At 42.7% G+C, this 16,843-nt stretch overlaps 1 protein-coding gene across 3 annotated transcripts in view; it reads left to right on the forward strand.

Moving 5' to 3' along the window:
• Positions 1-16,175, forward strand: part of LOC124149857 (solute carrier organic anion transporter family member 4C1-like) — a 57,865-nt gene extending 41,690 nt beyond the window's left edge. For all 3 annotated transcript variants that reach the window (XM_046521688.2, XM_046521697.2, XM_046521679.2), the window contains exons 3-12: positions 6,301-6,582; positions 7,210-7,383; positions 8,793-8,895; positions 9,015-9,136; positions 9,475-9,732; positions 10,562-10,754; positions 11,733-11,886; positions 12,408-12,583; positions 13,216-13,280; positions 13,824-16,175. In XM_046521688.2, the coding sequence (XP_046377644.1) occupies positions 6,301-6,582; positions 7,210-7,383; positions 8,793-8,895; positions 9,015-9,136; positions 9,475-9,732; positions 10,562-10,754; positions 11,733-11,886; positions 12,408-12,583; positions 13,216-13,280; positions 13,824-14,125 (1,829 nt within the window). In that variant the 3' untranslated portion in view covers positions 14,126-16,175. The remainder of the gene's footprint in view (positions 1-6,300; positions 6,583-7,209; positions 7,384-8,792; positions 8,896-9,014; positions 9,137-9,474; positions 9,733-10,561; positions 10,755-11,732; positions 11,887-12,407; positions 12,584-13,215; positions 13,281-13,823) is intronic.
• The last annotated feature ends 668 nt before the right edge of the window (positions 16,176-16,843 follow it).

Here is a 16,843-nt window from a genome sequence, read left to right on the forward strand (position 1 = left end):
AAAATGCGCTGCACACATTGTACCCATGTGGGAAATCGAGCCCGACCTTCGACGTCACGAGCGAACACTTTAACCATTAGGCTACCCGCAGATTAAGGTTATGCCTAGACCAGTAACATTGTCTTGAACCATATCTCGAATAATGTCGTTCACTGGCAGGTTTAAATGAGATTTTCCCAACTCTTGACCCGTCTCTGTGGTTATGCCTGGATGGTGTAAGTCGACTCCAACGCCACTGGATACAATCGTTGTTAGTTCCCCAAAGTCGTAGTACCCCCTTTCGCCTTTGCCTTCAGACTTATCTCCCTTGCCTATGCAAAACTGGCGCCCTGACTGTGATGCGGAAAGGGTGTCAGACTGTGTCAGAATTGAGGAGGCGTAGTCTTGCTTTGGCCACCGAATTAGAAGATTTACCTTAGAAGATTATCTCGAAGGTTATGTCTGGTGTATCATGTATCATGTTCCTCGCCTAATGATAACAGTAGATCGATAAAACAGGCTGACTTCAAATAGACGATATTTTGCTGACTGTGGCGTTTCCGTCTGTCATAACACGAGGGATTCCCAACCTTATCTATGCATAGCACTTGTAGCGGCCGTTCACAAACATATTGCACTTAACATACTTAAAAGGCGATTATGTTTACGATGTATCATTGTTGATGAGAAGTGACAAGTGTGTCATTTGAACTGTTTGTTTATTGCGTAATGTCAGAGCCAGCAATATTCTAGCTATTAATAATTATTTAAGCTGTCTGTAAATAATCAAGCCTGGACCAGATCGTCCTGTAAATGATATTATGCGCCGCGTGTCCCGCGCCACAATGTCACGCAATCAACCAAGTAACCGAGTCCCAGCACTCGATCCATTTATCCGCCTCTTAGACAAGCAAGGCGGGTGTCTCATTTCGTAAATATGATTGAATAGAGGAATTGAACAAGACCCGTGAAGATCCGGGGTAGAATAGGTCTGCTTGTCGTAAATGGCGACTATGCCTCTCGTTAGAGGCGACTAACGGGATCGGGTGGTCAGGCTCGCTGACTGGGTTGATGCATGTCATTGTATCCCAATTGCTGATGTTGTCAGTCACTGGATTGTCTGGTCCAGACTCGATTATATACAGAGCGCCGTCATATAGCTGGAATATTGCTGAGTACGGCGTTAAACAACAAACAAACAAACAAAATTTGTGAACAATGTACCTTTGAAGGTCGATTGGTAATCAGGAGCTTACTAGGCAAGAGTTCGTGAACAGTCCGTTAATTTACAATGACAAATCTAGAAAGTACATTTTGAACATTTTGGTCTAATACGAGTATCGACACTTATCTTATCTCGAATAACGGTTTGCTCGATGCATTTTCTATGACCCCTACGATTTCGTGTTCATGAAGTTTCATAGTATATATGTCGACAGATCCGACGTTAAAGAATAAACACGAACAAACACAAAATCATACCACCCGATAACCATTCGGCTTTTCCGACACCTTAAATATATGTCACATGTCAAAAATAGTAACGACAGTCTACAAAAAGAATGCATACGAAATTCGCTGATTTAGCGGAAATAAATCGGTCAGCTGGCTCACTGTGACCCAAGCTGCCCACAATAACTCAGTAGGTGTGTGTTACTTTTACAGCCGTAATCTTCTACTGCACGTTGGATTGTGGGAGTCTTTGATTCATATGCCAGAATCTGTGGAACCAACGGAACCAATTACCAGATTGATGTCGGTGACTTGGCCTCGCCGGTCATTACCGCCCACCAGCTTCTGCAACACAAGCTCTCTATCAGCATGACAAAGGGTCTCAAAACGAATGTTGATATTTGAGTACGGCGTTATTAAAGAAGGTGTATTGCGAGGTATATTATTTCCCTCCCCGGTGCGTTGAATAGTGTGCTTATGAATTATTACTGAGGCGAAATTCGTTATTGAGGCTAGTAGGTTGCATAAATGCAATAATGGTTGTTAGGCATGTTGATCTACGCGTCAATTAAGTGTCATTAATACATGCATAAACCGACACGCCTTGGCACTATGAATCGATCGTGTCCCGATTAAATGCTGACACGATTCCTTAGTTTTGGACACAATATGATAATTATGGAATGATTTAAGCAATTCCTTTTAAGATCTGATTCAACTGAATCAATAACATTATTTCATTTGGATTATCTTTTAATTATTATCCCTTTATTTCTTTATTCTTATGAGTATTTATGAAGAACTGGAAAGATGTGCACTGAATACTCTCACCCAGTGTGTATAGTGAGTGAGTTGGGTTTGCCGGTTTGAACAGTATGCTATTTATATCACGGCATATCAGCCTAATGTGGGAGGAAATCCCGATGTGATGCAGGTCACTGGCGTTTACCACGTTGGTGAAACCCAATATCACGGGAATGGTGCTGAAAACCTGGGTACGTAATCGGGGCGAATTGGGATTCGAACCAACGAACATAGGTTTCTGGCGTTCCCAAGAGACGTAACTCTGTACAGCGTATTGCGACCGCCCGTGTCCCCTACATGTTTGTTTCTTGTTTAACGCCGCACTCAGCAATATTCCAGATTTATGACGGCGGTCTGTAAATAATCGAGTCTGGACCAGACAATCCAGTGATTGATATCATGAGCATCGATACACGCAATTGAAACCTATTCTAACCTGGATCTACAAGGGTACACTTACATATAACAAAACCACAGTATACAGGAACAGGAACAGGAACAAAAGCATTAGTTGTATTCAGTACCCGACATGATTGCCTGGGAGATGAAACGGCAAGTGTGACCTCGCAGACAGACAGAAATGACACTCACACACAGTTGTTTTTATAACAACGGTTTACGAAAAACAGTGTGATGAGAATAATATGTGTTGACAATTCAACCGATTTGACGAAAACTTTTAATTGAGCTAAGCGAATGTGAGGTCACGTGACAACACGGCACAATCAGTCGAATTGATCATGGACGGCTCTTTGATCTCGCCGACAAGAATTATGGAATTTATAATCATGTATTTACCTTCCACTCAAAATATGCTTTCTGTTGCAAAACGTTGAAATGACATACGTTGCAATTTGATACTGGTAAGGGCTTGTCAAAAGCTCTAAGCCTGACTAGCTTTCAACTATGGGCCATTACAAAGTGAACTATGTAGTACATTGTTTGAGTAGTTCATTGCAAGTGTATGTAGTCTGTTGCGGCCGTTTGAATATTACTGACAGCCAGTTGAACGTGACAGGGGTCCAAATGGACACAGAAATGGAAAAGAACGATCGAGTTCCCAGCAGGCATCAAGTTTTTGACTTAAGAGAAAAGTACTACCCAAGAATGTCGCGACCGCATGTCAGTATGGGGATATGTGCCCTTGCTATTCCACTGTTGGTCAGCTATGTTTAAGGCTGGGAGAACAAGCCTTGATGATGACCCGAGGTTTGGACATCCCTCAACTTGAAGATTCAATCAAGGAGAAAGAAAAAGTTATACTGTTGTTGTTGTTGTTTTTTTACCAGCCCTCGTATAGTTAAGCATGTCGACATCCATGGTGACGGAGAATCATCCATCTTCCCTACCCAGGGAACCAGGATGTCGGACAATCGATAATGTGCATGGTTGGTTTTCGTACTACGCGTGAAGAGGCTTGGAGTCGTTCTCATTCTTGGCAAGCGTTGTAAAGCCAATTCGTAGTGCGCATGCATTCTAGATAACCAGTCGAGGAAATCCAAAACACGACGTCTTCATCGTCTACTACACTTTGTCTCATTTCAGTGTTATGAAGATTTAGCAATGTAGGTCGGGTGTTGATCCCGACACGCCATCTACCCTGGTTCGATTCCATGTACGTACATTACTCTGATGCATTTATCGGACACCGTCTAATAACAATCTACCTATTTCTGAATTGAAACAAGAGAGTACAACAGCTGACAATGGTGGAATATATACTTATGGAAAACACTTAGTTTTAACACGGACTTGTATGACCGTAACATATAAGTCCGTGGTTTTAGACGCTGTAACACGATTTGCTATCATAGGTTCCCAGCCTTGTCTAACAAATACGCGTTGGAAACAATGCACACAAGCACATGACAACGTTTGATTCCAACAAGTGCTGAAATTGTATGCGCGCTATTTCGAATGCACTGAGAGTAACGCTATATCCTTTCTTGTTCCCTTATTCGTTTCTCTCAGTATATTTCAACATAACACCATGCATATCTGCCCCAGTTTGGAACCAGCATGTGTGATAAGGAGACGATAAACATTTGCGACCTGTAGCCCGCTCAGATGTGTTTATGACGTGCGTTGTGTTGATATGGAAATGCCAGTGTCAGAAGTTAAAAGGATTCGAGCGAATTCAATGTGCTATCTACCACTGAAACAACCCGTATCATATTTCAGAAGCATATTGTCATACTCCCACTGACTCGTGTATTTGTTGTCTAACTTCGTGTCTATTGCGTTATGCATAATCATACTATCACTCATCCTGAAATTTCAAACGTGCATAGAGTGGTACCTAATATCTAACATCCACTCATTTTACTCGAATTTCAACATCTGATAGGTCGATTAATCTTAATCAGTCATGATCGCGAATGTAAACAAAATTAAAATATGATCAAAAATTACATATTTGCAGTTCGTACTGTGTAATGCCACTCCGCTAATGGCTTACTTGAAATAGGTAACATTTCCCGGTCCTTTTTATCTGAAATGGGGGTCAAGGCCACAATGACAGCTGAATGGGAATAGTAGGAAATTTGCTGATTTGTGCTGTTACTGTCGCATCAATCCGAATGGATAACGTACATACACATGGAGGGGTGGTTACCGCCAAGGACCCTCCCTAACTGAATGTGTACGAGGTTTCATCGTCGACAGGATCTTCTCTCACGTTCATGACCACATGTTCCTCTCGTCCCTGCATTGTCCCAAGGGGTGGTGGTGGCCGCCTTATGTAGTTTGTTTGTTGTCTAATGCCTTCTCAGCAATATGTCACCTATCCTGTATGACTGCGGTCTGTAAATAATCGAATCTCAACAAGACAACCCAGTAACTGACATCATGGGCATCTACGTAATTGGGATACGATGACATGCATCAACCAAGTGAGAATTTATTGAAAGAAAAACTATTGATAATATAAAAATAACCTTTTTCACCCGAATTAATGTTAAAATTATCTCGCCAAGTCTCGGAACTCTCAAAACGAATTCGCTCTCGACAGATCTCTAGATAATTTGCTCCCAGCTCGTTGTTTATTTTCTAAACATAGTAATGTTTCCGAGCAAAGGTCGAGGCTTTGAAATGAACATTCGCGAGTCAGTCACGCAAATACACACTTGATCATGATCAGTAATTTCGATGAAACAGACAACATAATTTGAATAACAACAAAATCCAGCTGCTGCATTGGTATATAACCTGTGGTTATAACACAGCTGTTCATTAAACGTGTCAATGAATTAAAACTGCTTTAATAAAATATATGTATTATGCATGGATTTTAATATCGATATCTGCCCGTAGTCGTGGATGACGGTTACCCTTGAGTTGTCTATTCCCGTTACCCGATATAATATAAAATTATGCTACTTTCATACAAATTCTCTCCGTGCTCATGTGGCCGAAGACTTCACACATGGGAAATTTCTACAATATCGTGACATTTATGAATATTCATATTTACCACGTTAACACGTCCTCCTAAATTTGATTGATTAGGGTAATGGGATAAATGACCTAAATTCATTGAAGTACACTCAAGTCGTACATATCACTGTCTGACTGACACGCTTGCTATGTACATCTCACTGTCTGATTGACATGTTGGCAATATACAACGTCGCTGATTGACATATGTGTATCACTGATAGCGGCAGTATAGTACCAGAAGACCCTTTCCCGCAAAGCGATGTTAGCGATAGGGCAGTCTCAAATCTCAAAATGGATGCAATGAACATGGCTATTGAAACAGTTATGACACGTCTACATGCGAAACGTGTCTCCAGTTTGTTTACATAAGCAATTGAGAAGGTTACGCATGCGTAATGAGACACATTTTTTCCACACTTTTTGGCAGCCATCAGTTTGGTATAAAAAAATACGCAAAAACACAAATCAAGAGTGGGACGGGTTTCTTCGCAATCACCGCTGGGGAGATATTAGTTTGCGGTGTTTTAAAGGTCTGTTGAAATGTCGTAATTTGAATATCTGGAGGGATTTCAAAGTAGTGTCGGATTAGGTACATGTAAATGAAAATATGTATTTTCTTCTTTACAGGGTTTGTCGTGAACGGAATTAACAATGTCAACACGACGTCTATTGAACGTCGGTTCAACCTACCCAGCGCCAAAGTCGGCCTCATCTCCAGCGCTTACGACATCGCCGCAGGAATCCTGGGGGTGTTCGTCAGCTACTACGCGTCTGGGAGGAACAAGGCTCGATGGGTGGCGGGGGCAGGGGTCATCATGGCCATGGGGTCGCTCGTCATGTCCCTACCGCACTTCACCACCGGCGCGTACGAACTGGGCGAACTAGATCAAAGCTTCTGTGAACACAATGGTATAACGGGCGTCTGATTGCTGTTGATATTTCTGTTCTTTCTGAAACATTCCACCCCCCTAGGGACATGGGCAATGCGCATCACAGCATGTACATATTTGCAACAGAGAGGGGACAGTAGGGGAACGACCATGTGCTATTCTGAGGGGGGCCGGGGATTTTTTCTGGAGAATAGATATTTATTCAGTTACAGCTGCAAAAGCAGATATATGTTTTAATAAAATCATGAGCATTACTATATTTTTTTAAAGAAAAACTCATTGCAGCAAATGTAATTTTTGTGGCAGACAAGTTCATTTTTCAGCAGTCTGAAGCTTAATCATTTTTGTGAAGAATTTTCTGGGGCAATTTATTTTTTTCGAGTAAAAAAGATGGAATGAAATGTTTTTCGGCGTTTATGAAAACTGACGATATTGACGATATTGTAACTTCGCTCAATGTCACCAAGGCAGGATCAGTTATCTCCCTTTCCGGGTTATGTTTTAACCGAAAATAACTTTCATTTACATCATTCGAGCTTGAAATGCCAAATATGTAAACAAATTCATAGCCTCAGTGGCTCAAATATATATCTGCTGGCTAAAAGTATGACTGAACAATACGGCAACTATTAACCTTTTGCTGCAGGAACCTCGAACACCACAACCTGCGCTCAGGACACCGAGACCTACCTATCCAACTACCTCTATGTGTTCATCCTGGGTCAGATGCTGCACGGCGTGGGGGGGACCACCGTGTACACAGTGGGCGTGGCACTCCTTGACGACAGTCTCCCGTCCCAGTCTACTCCACTGTATTTAGGTAAGTTATTTGTGACGTCACACACTTGCATGCATCTCTTGGAAGGAGTTAAACTATCGGTCATATCAGTCTAATGAAAACTGTTTGCAGTCTTCATTTGGTGGCTTTGCTGGCATCCGTGTTTGGCGTCCGGCGACGGCGTCTGGCGTTGATCAGCGGCTCTTATTTGCGTCCGTCGTTCATCACCTTCCTTTATCAACTGACCATTTGAGTATTCCTTGTATGGCGTTAGTCTCTGATGAATGGATGCCTAGGATATCTGTTGTAAGGCATCCGTCGTTGATCAGTGGATGGGGCGTCACGGGTGGCCCAGTCGTCTGAGGCGCCGCGATTCGCTGTGCAAAGGTTGCGTCCCTTGGGCACGCCAGAAACCTATGATTGTGGGTTCGAATCCCGGTTCACCCCGATTATGTTTCTAGGTTTGTCAGCACCATACCCATGTTCGTGTGTTTCACCGAAGTGGTAAACGTCTGAGACCTGCATCACTTGGGGCTTTCCTCCCACATTATGCTGACACGCCGTGCTATAACTGGAATAGTGTCAAAAGCGGCGTTAAACCCAACTCACTCACTCACTGATCAGTTGATGTTCTGAGTATCCATTGTGTGACGCCCGGCGTGGATCAACGGATCATCTGTGTATCCGTTGAATGACGTCCGGCATAGATCTGGGTGATGCTAAGTAAATCATATATTAATTTGTATCATATTTTCTTCTTTGCTCTGTGCACTGCGTCCAAGTCTAGTGGATAGAGCGTCTGCCCTGAGTGGAAAGTGAGATGGTGAAAGGGCGTTTGACGTCGCTTCCCAAGATATTACACTTAGTGATATGCCTGCCTGCGTGCGTGCGTGTGTGTGTGTGTGTGTGTGTGTGTGTGCCGATTTTATAGTGCTAGCCCATTGAGATACCATGTCGCAGTTTAACATAAATACCCCACTCAGACACTGTATACTGACTCCAAGCCGACCAGTCCTTGTTTTATCCCCTTAATGGCAGGGTAACTACACGTACCATCTTTTAACGTCTTTTGGTATGACGCGGACGGGAATCAACCCCAGGACCTTTCGCTCTCCGGGTGGACGATCTACCACTAGACCACGGAGGCGGTCCCGGAGCGGAGGACGTGTTTGAATGACCTGACCGTGTCAAACAAAAACAAAAAAAACGTTAAAAGAACTTGTTATCTTGCCTGACGTTTGGCATTCAGAAGATGACACAAAGGACTGGTCTGCTCAGAAACATTGTTATTGTGTCTGAGAGGGTACACATCTTAAACGTGCATGCACGAAGCTACATATGTGGAATAATCTTAAAAATTGAAGACGACGACGTTAAACCCCATTTCACAGCACCTGGCCCATGTTCTGAAACAAGTTCCCATATACTTGACACACAATCTTACCACACAGGTATTCTGTATGGATGCTCAGTACTGGGCCCTGGGCTCGGCTTCGTCATAGGCGGGCAGTTCCTAAGCTACTACGTCGACTTCGACACAGTCAACACCTCAAGGTCAGTACGCACAGCAATACGTTTATACACCAACTCTCATCACAACCACCATTCTATGACCTATGCCTGCACTGTTAATACAATGACCAATCCTCAGTGAATTCCGTGTTTGTGTGCAGCCTGAATATCACAACAGATGACCCCAGATGGGTCGGGGCCTGGTGGTTCACGTTCCTCGTCTGCGCCATCTTGAATCTGGTCGTGTCCTTACCCTTGTTCGGCTATGGAAAAGAACTGCCTTGTGAGTCTACCCTCCTTGCATGCCACTGTTTTTTAACTCGTATAAACAGTATGCTCTTTACAAATCCATGCGAATATTATTACGAAATACGAAGTTTAATCAGTTAAATGTTCTAACATCTACATTCTCAACATTACGACGTAACGTTTGTTCCGTAAAGAACAGTTATAAATGAGTTATGCTGGACTTATCAAGCTGATATAATTAAGCACATTCAAAGCCTTAATTTGCCTTAGTTTAATGTCAACCCAACCTTTCTAACTGTGAAATGCAAGGGCAGACAACTCTGATATAATTATGATCTTGGTTAACATTGACCTTCGTCCTTGATCTTCCAGCCGCCCGATACGTGAGTGCCACACGGAGGTCCCAGGCCCATACCTCGTCCAGCCACACTGCAGCCAGGGTCGGGGAGAAGGGGTCACTCACTGACCTCCTCCGCGTGCTCTACACCCTCTTGATGAATCCCGTGTTCTGCTTCATGACGCTCAGTATGCTAATGGAGGGCCTCGTGATAGCAGGCAGCGCCACCTTCCTGCCAAAGTTTATAGAGAATGAATACAAAATATCAGCTTCACTCGCTGCCATGTTAACAGGTACAGACCAAAGCAGGCATAGCTTGCCACCAGATAAGAATTATGTAATAATATTACCTTTTCAAAGGTCTTCCAACTTTCCAAATATCTTCGACCTGTCGTTTCTTTAAAGGAGAACATGTATACACATATTGCATTGATTTTACGTTGGGGAGGGTTGCGCATATCAATCACCGGATTGTCTGGTTTGTTTGTTGTATGACGCCCAAATAAGCATTACTCGAACTATATGACGGCGATCTGTAAATAATCGATTCTGGACCAGACAATCCAGTGACTGATATCATGAGCATCGATCCACGCAATTGGGATACGATGACATGCATCAACTAAGTCAGCGAGCCTGACCACCCGATCCCGTTAGTCGCCTGTTACGACACTCATAGTCGCCTCTTAAGACAAACATGAGTTGCTGAAGACCTGTTCTAACCCGGGTCTTCACGGGATTGTCTGGTCCAGAGACAGTTATTTACAGGCCGCTGTCATAGACTTGGGAATGTTGTGAATATGACACTAACAACAAAAGGCGCCGCCATTCGCTGTGCAGAGTTGCGTCCCTTGGGCACGCCAGAAACCTATGATTGTGGGTTCGAATCCCAGTTCGCCCCGATTACGTTTCTAGGTTTGTCAGCAGCATACCCGTGCTCGTTGGTTTCACCGAAGTGCTAAACGTCTGAGACCTGCATCACTTCGGGCTTTCCTCCCACATTAAGCTGACACGCTGTGATATAACTGGAATACTGTTACAATCGGCGTTTAACCCAACTCACTCACTCACTAACAACAAAAGAAACATTATGTATCGTACCTCTATCTTCTTGTTGTCCAGGTATAGCAGTTGTGCCCAGTGCCGCCGGTGGTCAGTTTGTGGGGGGCATCATAACCCGGAAGTTGAAGCTGGACATCAGAGGGGCCATGAAGGTCTGCATTGTCGGAGTGTTCGGGGCCCTGGTGTCCAGCTCCGTCTTATGGCTCAAATGTGATAAAGAAATTATTTCCGGCATAGACAGAGCGTACGAAGGGTAAGTGTCCTAGTGCCCAAGGAAAGGTTCAATGTAGTCTGTCTTACAGACCCTGATACAAATATATATCAAATACAGCCCATGCAAGTCTATAATGTTTGGCAAGTCTAGATCACTGCAGTATCAGGAATGTATCATGAGAGTCACTGGGTTCCTTTCTATTATATTTTTATTAAGATAACTGAACAACTGTTTTTTTATGTACGATGTGTTCATTTCAGAGACTAGATTTTAGTCTAGGTTCAATGGAACAAGCTTAGAGTCGATCATATAGGTTAAGTTGTATGGCTAAGCAGAGTATGAGTTTCAGAGACCTCATGATAGTGTAGTCTCCATATTTATAGGGCTTACTTATACTAATCATAACAGTCCGCTTGTAGAGCGCATAACTCCATACGCATTATGTGCTAGAAGCGCTGCATATATTTACCATGGTCATTGGATCAGTGTGCACTCGATTTTACATTCTCATCTCCCCGGGGAGTATACAACCCAAGCTGCTTGTGAGGCGCTAGGAGGTGACCAGGCATACTTACTTGCGATGGGCCCACCAAATGTGCTACATGTGCCTCAGTGTGACCAGAAGCCAAACGCTAGAAACTTTCAGGAGCCAAGCTGACGAACTGGAGCACGATTACAGTTCATGAGAACCAATAGCAGAAGTAGCCATGTATGGATTTACTCTAGCAAGAAAATTTACTGTCGCTGTATATTTGAGTATATTATGTCAGTTGATGTTTTAACAAAGCCTTACTTTTTTATGAGAACCTAAGTTATATAGACATAGTGTAGACTCCTCACAATAGTAGACAGATGACTAGATCGTTCGTATTTGTCCTGTCCGAGGTTGGTTTTTGCAATGAGACGCGTGGAGAAGTACTTTGATTTGACCTACACACAGCGGGAAAGGTACACGAAGCTCTTATTGTTATCTTCAACCACAATTCTCTTTGTGTACATCTCCCCCTTGTCCACCAGGTTCAACCACACCCCCTACACAGTAGAGCTGACTGTCGGATGTAACGCCCACTGCCGCTGCAGCACTGACGTCTTCGAGCCGGTGTGCGACCCCACGGGGAATGTGTATTTTACGCCGTGTCACGCCGGCTGTTCAAAAGACCTGGGGAATGGGGTGAGGCTGCTAAGATGAAATGTGATATGGAACCTACGTAACCGCCAACAGCCAATTCTGTAATAAAAGAGTAGAATGAATCGATTGAAGGATGAGCAAGATTACTGAATGTTATAGTCACATTCTGCATAAATATACACTACATAGGAAGGTGACGACACCAATATTAAGATTAATTTCAATTGTAAACTACGGTTATAACGAACACGCTTATATCCAATTGACGGATATAACGAACTTACTTTTTCCCCCTTAAAATTTGCTGTTGTTATGCTGTATATATGCCTATAACGAACTACAGTTATAACGAACTAAAATTAGTGGTCCCTTTGAGTTCGTTATAACCGTAGTTTACTGTAATGAGTTTACACTTTCTTCAAAAGACTTCTTCTTCTACATGGATTATTAGTCTACTAACTGATCGCAGATAAGATATCTGTCGGAGAAGTGTTTAGAAGAGGTTGACTGGGTGACTGTGTTGTCGCCAAGAGTGATTCATGGCTTTGTGTTTGTCCTCGCAGAACTACAGCGGCTGCGCCTGCGTGAAGAGCCCGACGTTCGCCAATTCCAGCGTCGAGGTGACGAGTAAGGGCTGCAGGGAATCGTGCTCCCTCCTATACGTCTTCCTCTCTCTCATGTTCGTCCTCATCTTCTTCGTCTTCATCCCTGTGGCGCCGGGGGACTCAGTGCAGCTCAGGTAAATACAAGCCACAATACCCTTCCCATGTTCCTAACAAAATCTCTGCTGAAAGGAAAGTCGATTGTATGACTCGACATCATGAACACGTGTTTAGGAATCACTATCAAATATTGATGATACGAGGTATTCGCGAGAGTTTCCTATCCTTCTGGTGGCATTCGTCACAAACACATACAAAGACCAGTCAACTGTTCACTAGAAAAAAAACAACATGGGAATTTATGCTATAAGTCAAAATAAGGTAGCCCATGTCAATGAAGGTATAGCCTAACATACTCACTGACTTACTCACTCCGTATAGAAGATAATTTTTGACCTTCGTTCTTTATTGGGGGGAACTTTGTGGGTAAAGCTTTCGCTCGCCAATCTTTCGTGGTTTGATGACACTCGTTGGAGTAATGTGTAAAGTTGGTCCATATGACTTGACTGTAGCGAAAAGCAGCATTAAACCCCACTGATTTATCATCATACTCATACTGTACATACTCACGTAATTATTATACTGTTGTGTGACATGCATGCTACTCAACATTTGCTAAGCACCACACCTTTGACTAGCGATGACTATTTTGGTCCTTAGCAAATGCTTGCCAAAATGTTCACTCACTCACTCTGTCCCGTCTCTCCAGATGTGTACCGGAAGAACACAAGACGTTTGCCCAGGGTGTGAAATTACTGATTGTGCGACTGCTTGGTAAGTGTGAGGGAGGTGGGGAAGTGACTCGGGGGGCCTGGAGTCTTGCATCTGATTAATGTTTACGAGAAAACGAGTTAATATTAAACTGCCGGGCTAACGAAAGTATACATCTATGTTTGGGTTTAATTATAAATAAAAATATGAAATGGTTATTTGATGGTGATATATATTACAAATGTGATATGTTTTCAGCCAAGCAACGTTTTGATAACGTTTTTAATGTTTTGGCCAGATCCAATTTTCAAGTGTATACTTTCATTTGACCAGGCGTTAGTGTATTGTAATGAATTATATGAGAACCTTTTACATACTGACTTGCAAATCTTCCTTCTCCCAAACGTCTGCTTAAGTGTGATCTCATTAAATGACGCGCTACGCATTGTGACTTTACACATATTTACCCATCTTTAGATCCATGCCAAATGCGCTGTAAGATAACGATATACTTGAGTTCGACTTTACGAGGTTTTACTGTATATGTATGTAGCTATCTATTCGTGGTTCTTTGTTTTTAAGTATGAAGCATTTCTTCATCACCAGGTACCGTTCCCGGTCCAATATTGTACGGCCGTTTGCTGGACGAATCGTGTGTTGTGTGGCGAGAGAAGTGCGACAGTCGCCTCTCCTGCTGGGTGTACGACAGTAACACCATGGCGAGGAACCTGTTCCTGTTGATGATAGGAACTTGTATATTTTCCGGGCTTTTCCTCGTTTTGGCGTTGCGTTTGTACAGACCCCCAGAAACCCCCGATGACTCGCCAAAGACGGAAGAAACTGTTGCCAAGGACGATGTTGAAGGTGATGTGAGAGAGCCAATCATAGCCAAGGGAGTGCGCTCTTAGTAATGGGAGGCAACTCTTACTGACTTTTGTAAACGGAGATTGCTCCTTGTGATGATGAAGGGAGATAACCGCTGTTGATTTTTCATATCATTGTTGGATATATACGAATGTATAATGTGTTTTCATTACTGGAATTTATCATGGTGTACAGACTTTTGTATTGTTTTGCCTGGCTTGTTTAGAATGCTGTTCTGTTATGAGATAAGTATGCAGATATGTATTGGAAAATCGTTGTATGATATCCTTGAGTGTTGAATGATGTTGTACAGTGTTTTGTTGAAATGTTGTGTCATCAGCCTTGAGATCTTGGACAGCTGTTGTCGTGTTACAACCTCGGTTATTGAAAGATCGATTTGACTGTGTCAGGGGTTAGTTAAACCTCAGCTGTTAAGAACTACTACAAAACGCGGTCTGTGCCAGACTATGGTAGTGTGGTTGAATGTGTTAAAGCGGCTGGGGAACAGTTGCTGTGAAGAGTAGAGGACAAGGTGTGACAAGGTGCTCCTGAATGTATAACCAAAGCTGGCTGAAGTGTTTCAACTAGACCGAGGCTATGGGAATGGTATATGTGGGTCGACCGTTGAAACATTTCACCATAACCTCCACTTTGGGCATTATGTTCACCTCGACTATTGAAGCATCTGCATTATTGAAGCATCTCGCTATACTCTTGGCTTTGGAAATGAGATATATGGCTCGACTGTTGAAGCATTTTACACGAACCTCTATTGTTGGAGTTGATAGCTCAACTTCGGTTTTATAGTCACGTTATACATACGCGGGTCGGGGATGGAGCAATCTGAGCATTGATACAGAATGATCTTTTCTTATGTATGCAGTCTTCCATCAAGGTTTTTTGTATTGATCATCATGCAATGATGTGTGTGGTAATATTTTCAGACTGAGGAACGTGAGTAATAGAGATATTTTCCAAGAACCCTCATCTTCAGAAGCTGTTTTGCTAAGCGTTTCTACTTTGTGATACGATATTTTTAAACTCTGACACATATTTAATGAACATAAATTTATATGTAATTATAACTGTTTATTAATAAGGTCTTCCACACCTACCGGACGCAATATGATTGACCTCATTATTTCTTCAGCCAAATGCTTCCAATACTACACTTGCAATACGCAAACCTCATCGTTGCCATTTTATAATCCTCTGACAAATCTTATTTTGGGTAAGTATGATCTTGTGAGAGTGATACAATACAAATGAGCTCAAATCTACTTTTAAATTCATTTAAATCAAAAGAACTTCTTCTCGCACTGAATGAGGATTAGCATAAAATGCAAAAGCACTGGTTGAATTTGTTCGATGTTTTGCCACTTGATATACAACGGTACCTCGTTAACTCGAGATCGAGGAGATCGTCAAAAATGTATCCAGTTAGCCATAGTTCGAAACAAGCGGAGTGTCATGTTAGACCATATTGACAATAACCATTCGGCAAGGACCATAAGAATATATCGTCGTAAACAACATGTCGACGTCGTGTTAACGAAATTTCAGTTGTCAATATCAGAAGCACTGTAAAATTAAGAAGCACTATATGGTTCAAACTCCGTTGTTGTCGTTAGTAGACCTACCACAGTGAGATTCATGTCCGCTTGACGACAGGTAGCGTTTTCTTTTAATTTATTTGAAATGAATTCATCCCAATTATGTTTCTAGGTTTGTCAGCACCATACCCGCGCTCGTGGGTTTGATCTAAGTTGTAAACGCCTGAGACATGCATTACTTCGGGCTTTCCTCCCACATTAAGCTGACACACCGTGACATATATGGAATACTGTTCAAAGCGGCGTTGATACAACTCACTCACTCTCTATTTTTAATGAAGCATAGTCATCTAAACGTACACTGCCAAAGGTGTGACATATGTTGGTATTATTCCTTTGCCTACTTCACGCTATTTTGTAGGGGGCACGGGTGGCCCAGTCGTCTGAGGCGACGCAATTCGCTGTGCAGAGTTGCGTCCCTTCGACACGCCAGAAACCTATGATTGTGGGTTCGAATCCCGGTTCACCCCGATTATGTTCCTAGGTTTGTCAGCACCATTCCCGTGCTCGTGGGTTTCACCGAAGTGGTAAACGTCTGAGACTTGCATCACTTCGGGCTTTCCTCCCACATTAAGCTGACACGCCGTGATATAACTGGAATACTGTAAAAAGCGCCGTTAAACCCAACTCGCTCACTCACTCACGCTTTTTTGTAATGCTTACTTTTCACACCATCTACAATGCAATTAGGTCTCTAGAATGTCCCAGCGTGCACTTGTAGGGGTCTAACGCTGTTGTCCATGGTCAGGGCTGGGAAGTGGTAGCGCCCCTATTATGGATAACCTATTTACGAGAGCAAGCAGCACTGTGTAAGGGTGATTGGTTCAGATGCGTGGATGGCATTATCTGTTGTCACTGCCCATGTAAGGTCATATCCTATATAAATATATATCTATATATTATCGTTGTTTTTGTAACTTACTGTTACACGTTGTAAATGTGGTAACCGAGATTGTTAAAGAATGTGTTCATGTGTAAATATTGTTGATATTCTTCTATATCAGTTCTTGCCATATCAATGCAGGTTTGTTATGTTAAACGTTGGAGCTCTTTTTTAGAACGTTGGTAAGGTTGTACATAAAAAAACGTTTGTTATCTCAAAGTGTCTGTGAACGCATGTCGATTTGAACATATGTTATACCATGTGTC

The sequence above is a fragment of the Haliotis rufescens genome, unplaced genomic scaffold (assembly GCF_023055435.1).
Source record: "Haliotis rufescens isolate VD_foot unplaced genomic scaffold, xgHalRufe1.0.p SCAF_1, whole genome shotgun sequence".
Taxonomy (NCBI): Eukaryota; Metazoa; Mollusca; class Gastropoda; order Lepetellida; family Haliotidae; genus Haliotis; species Haliotis rufescens.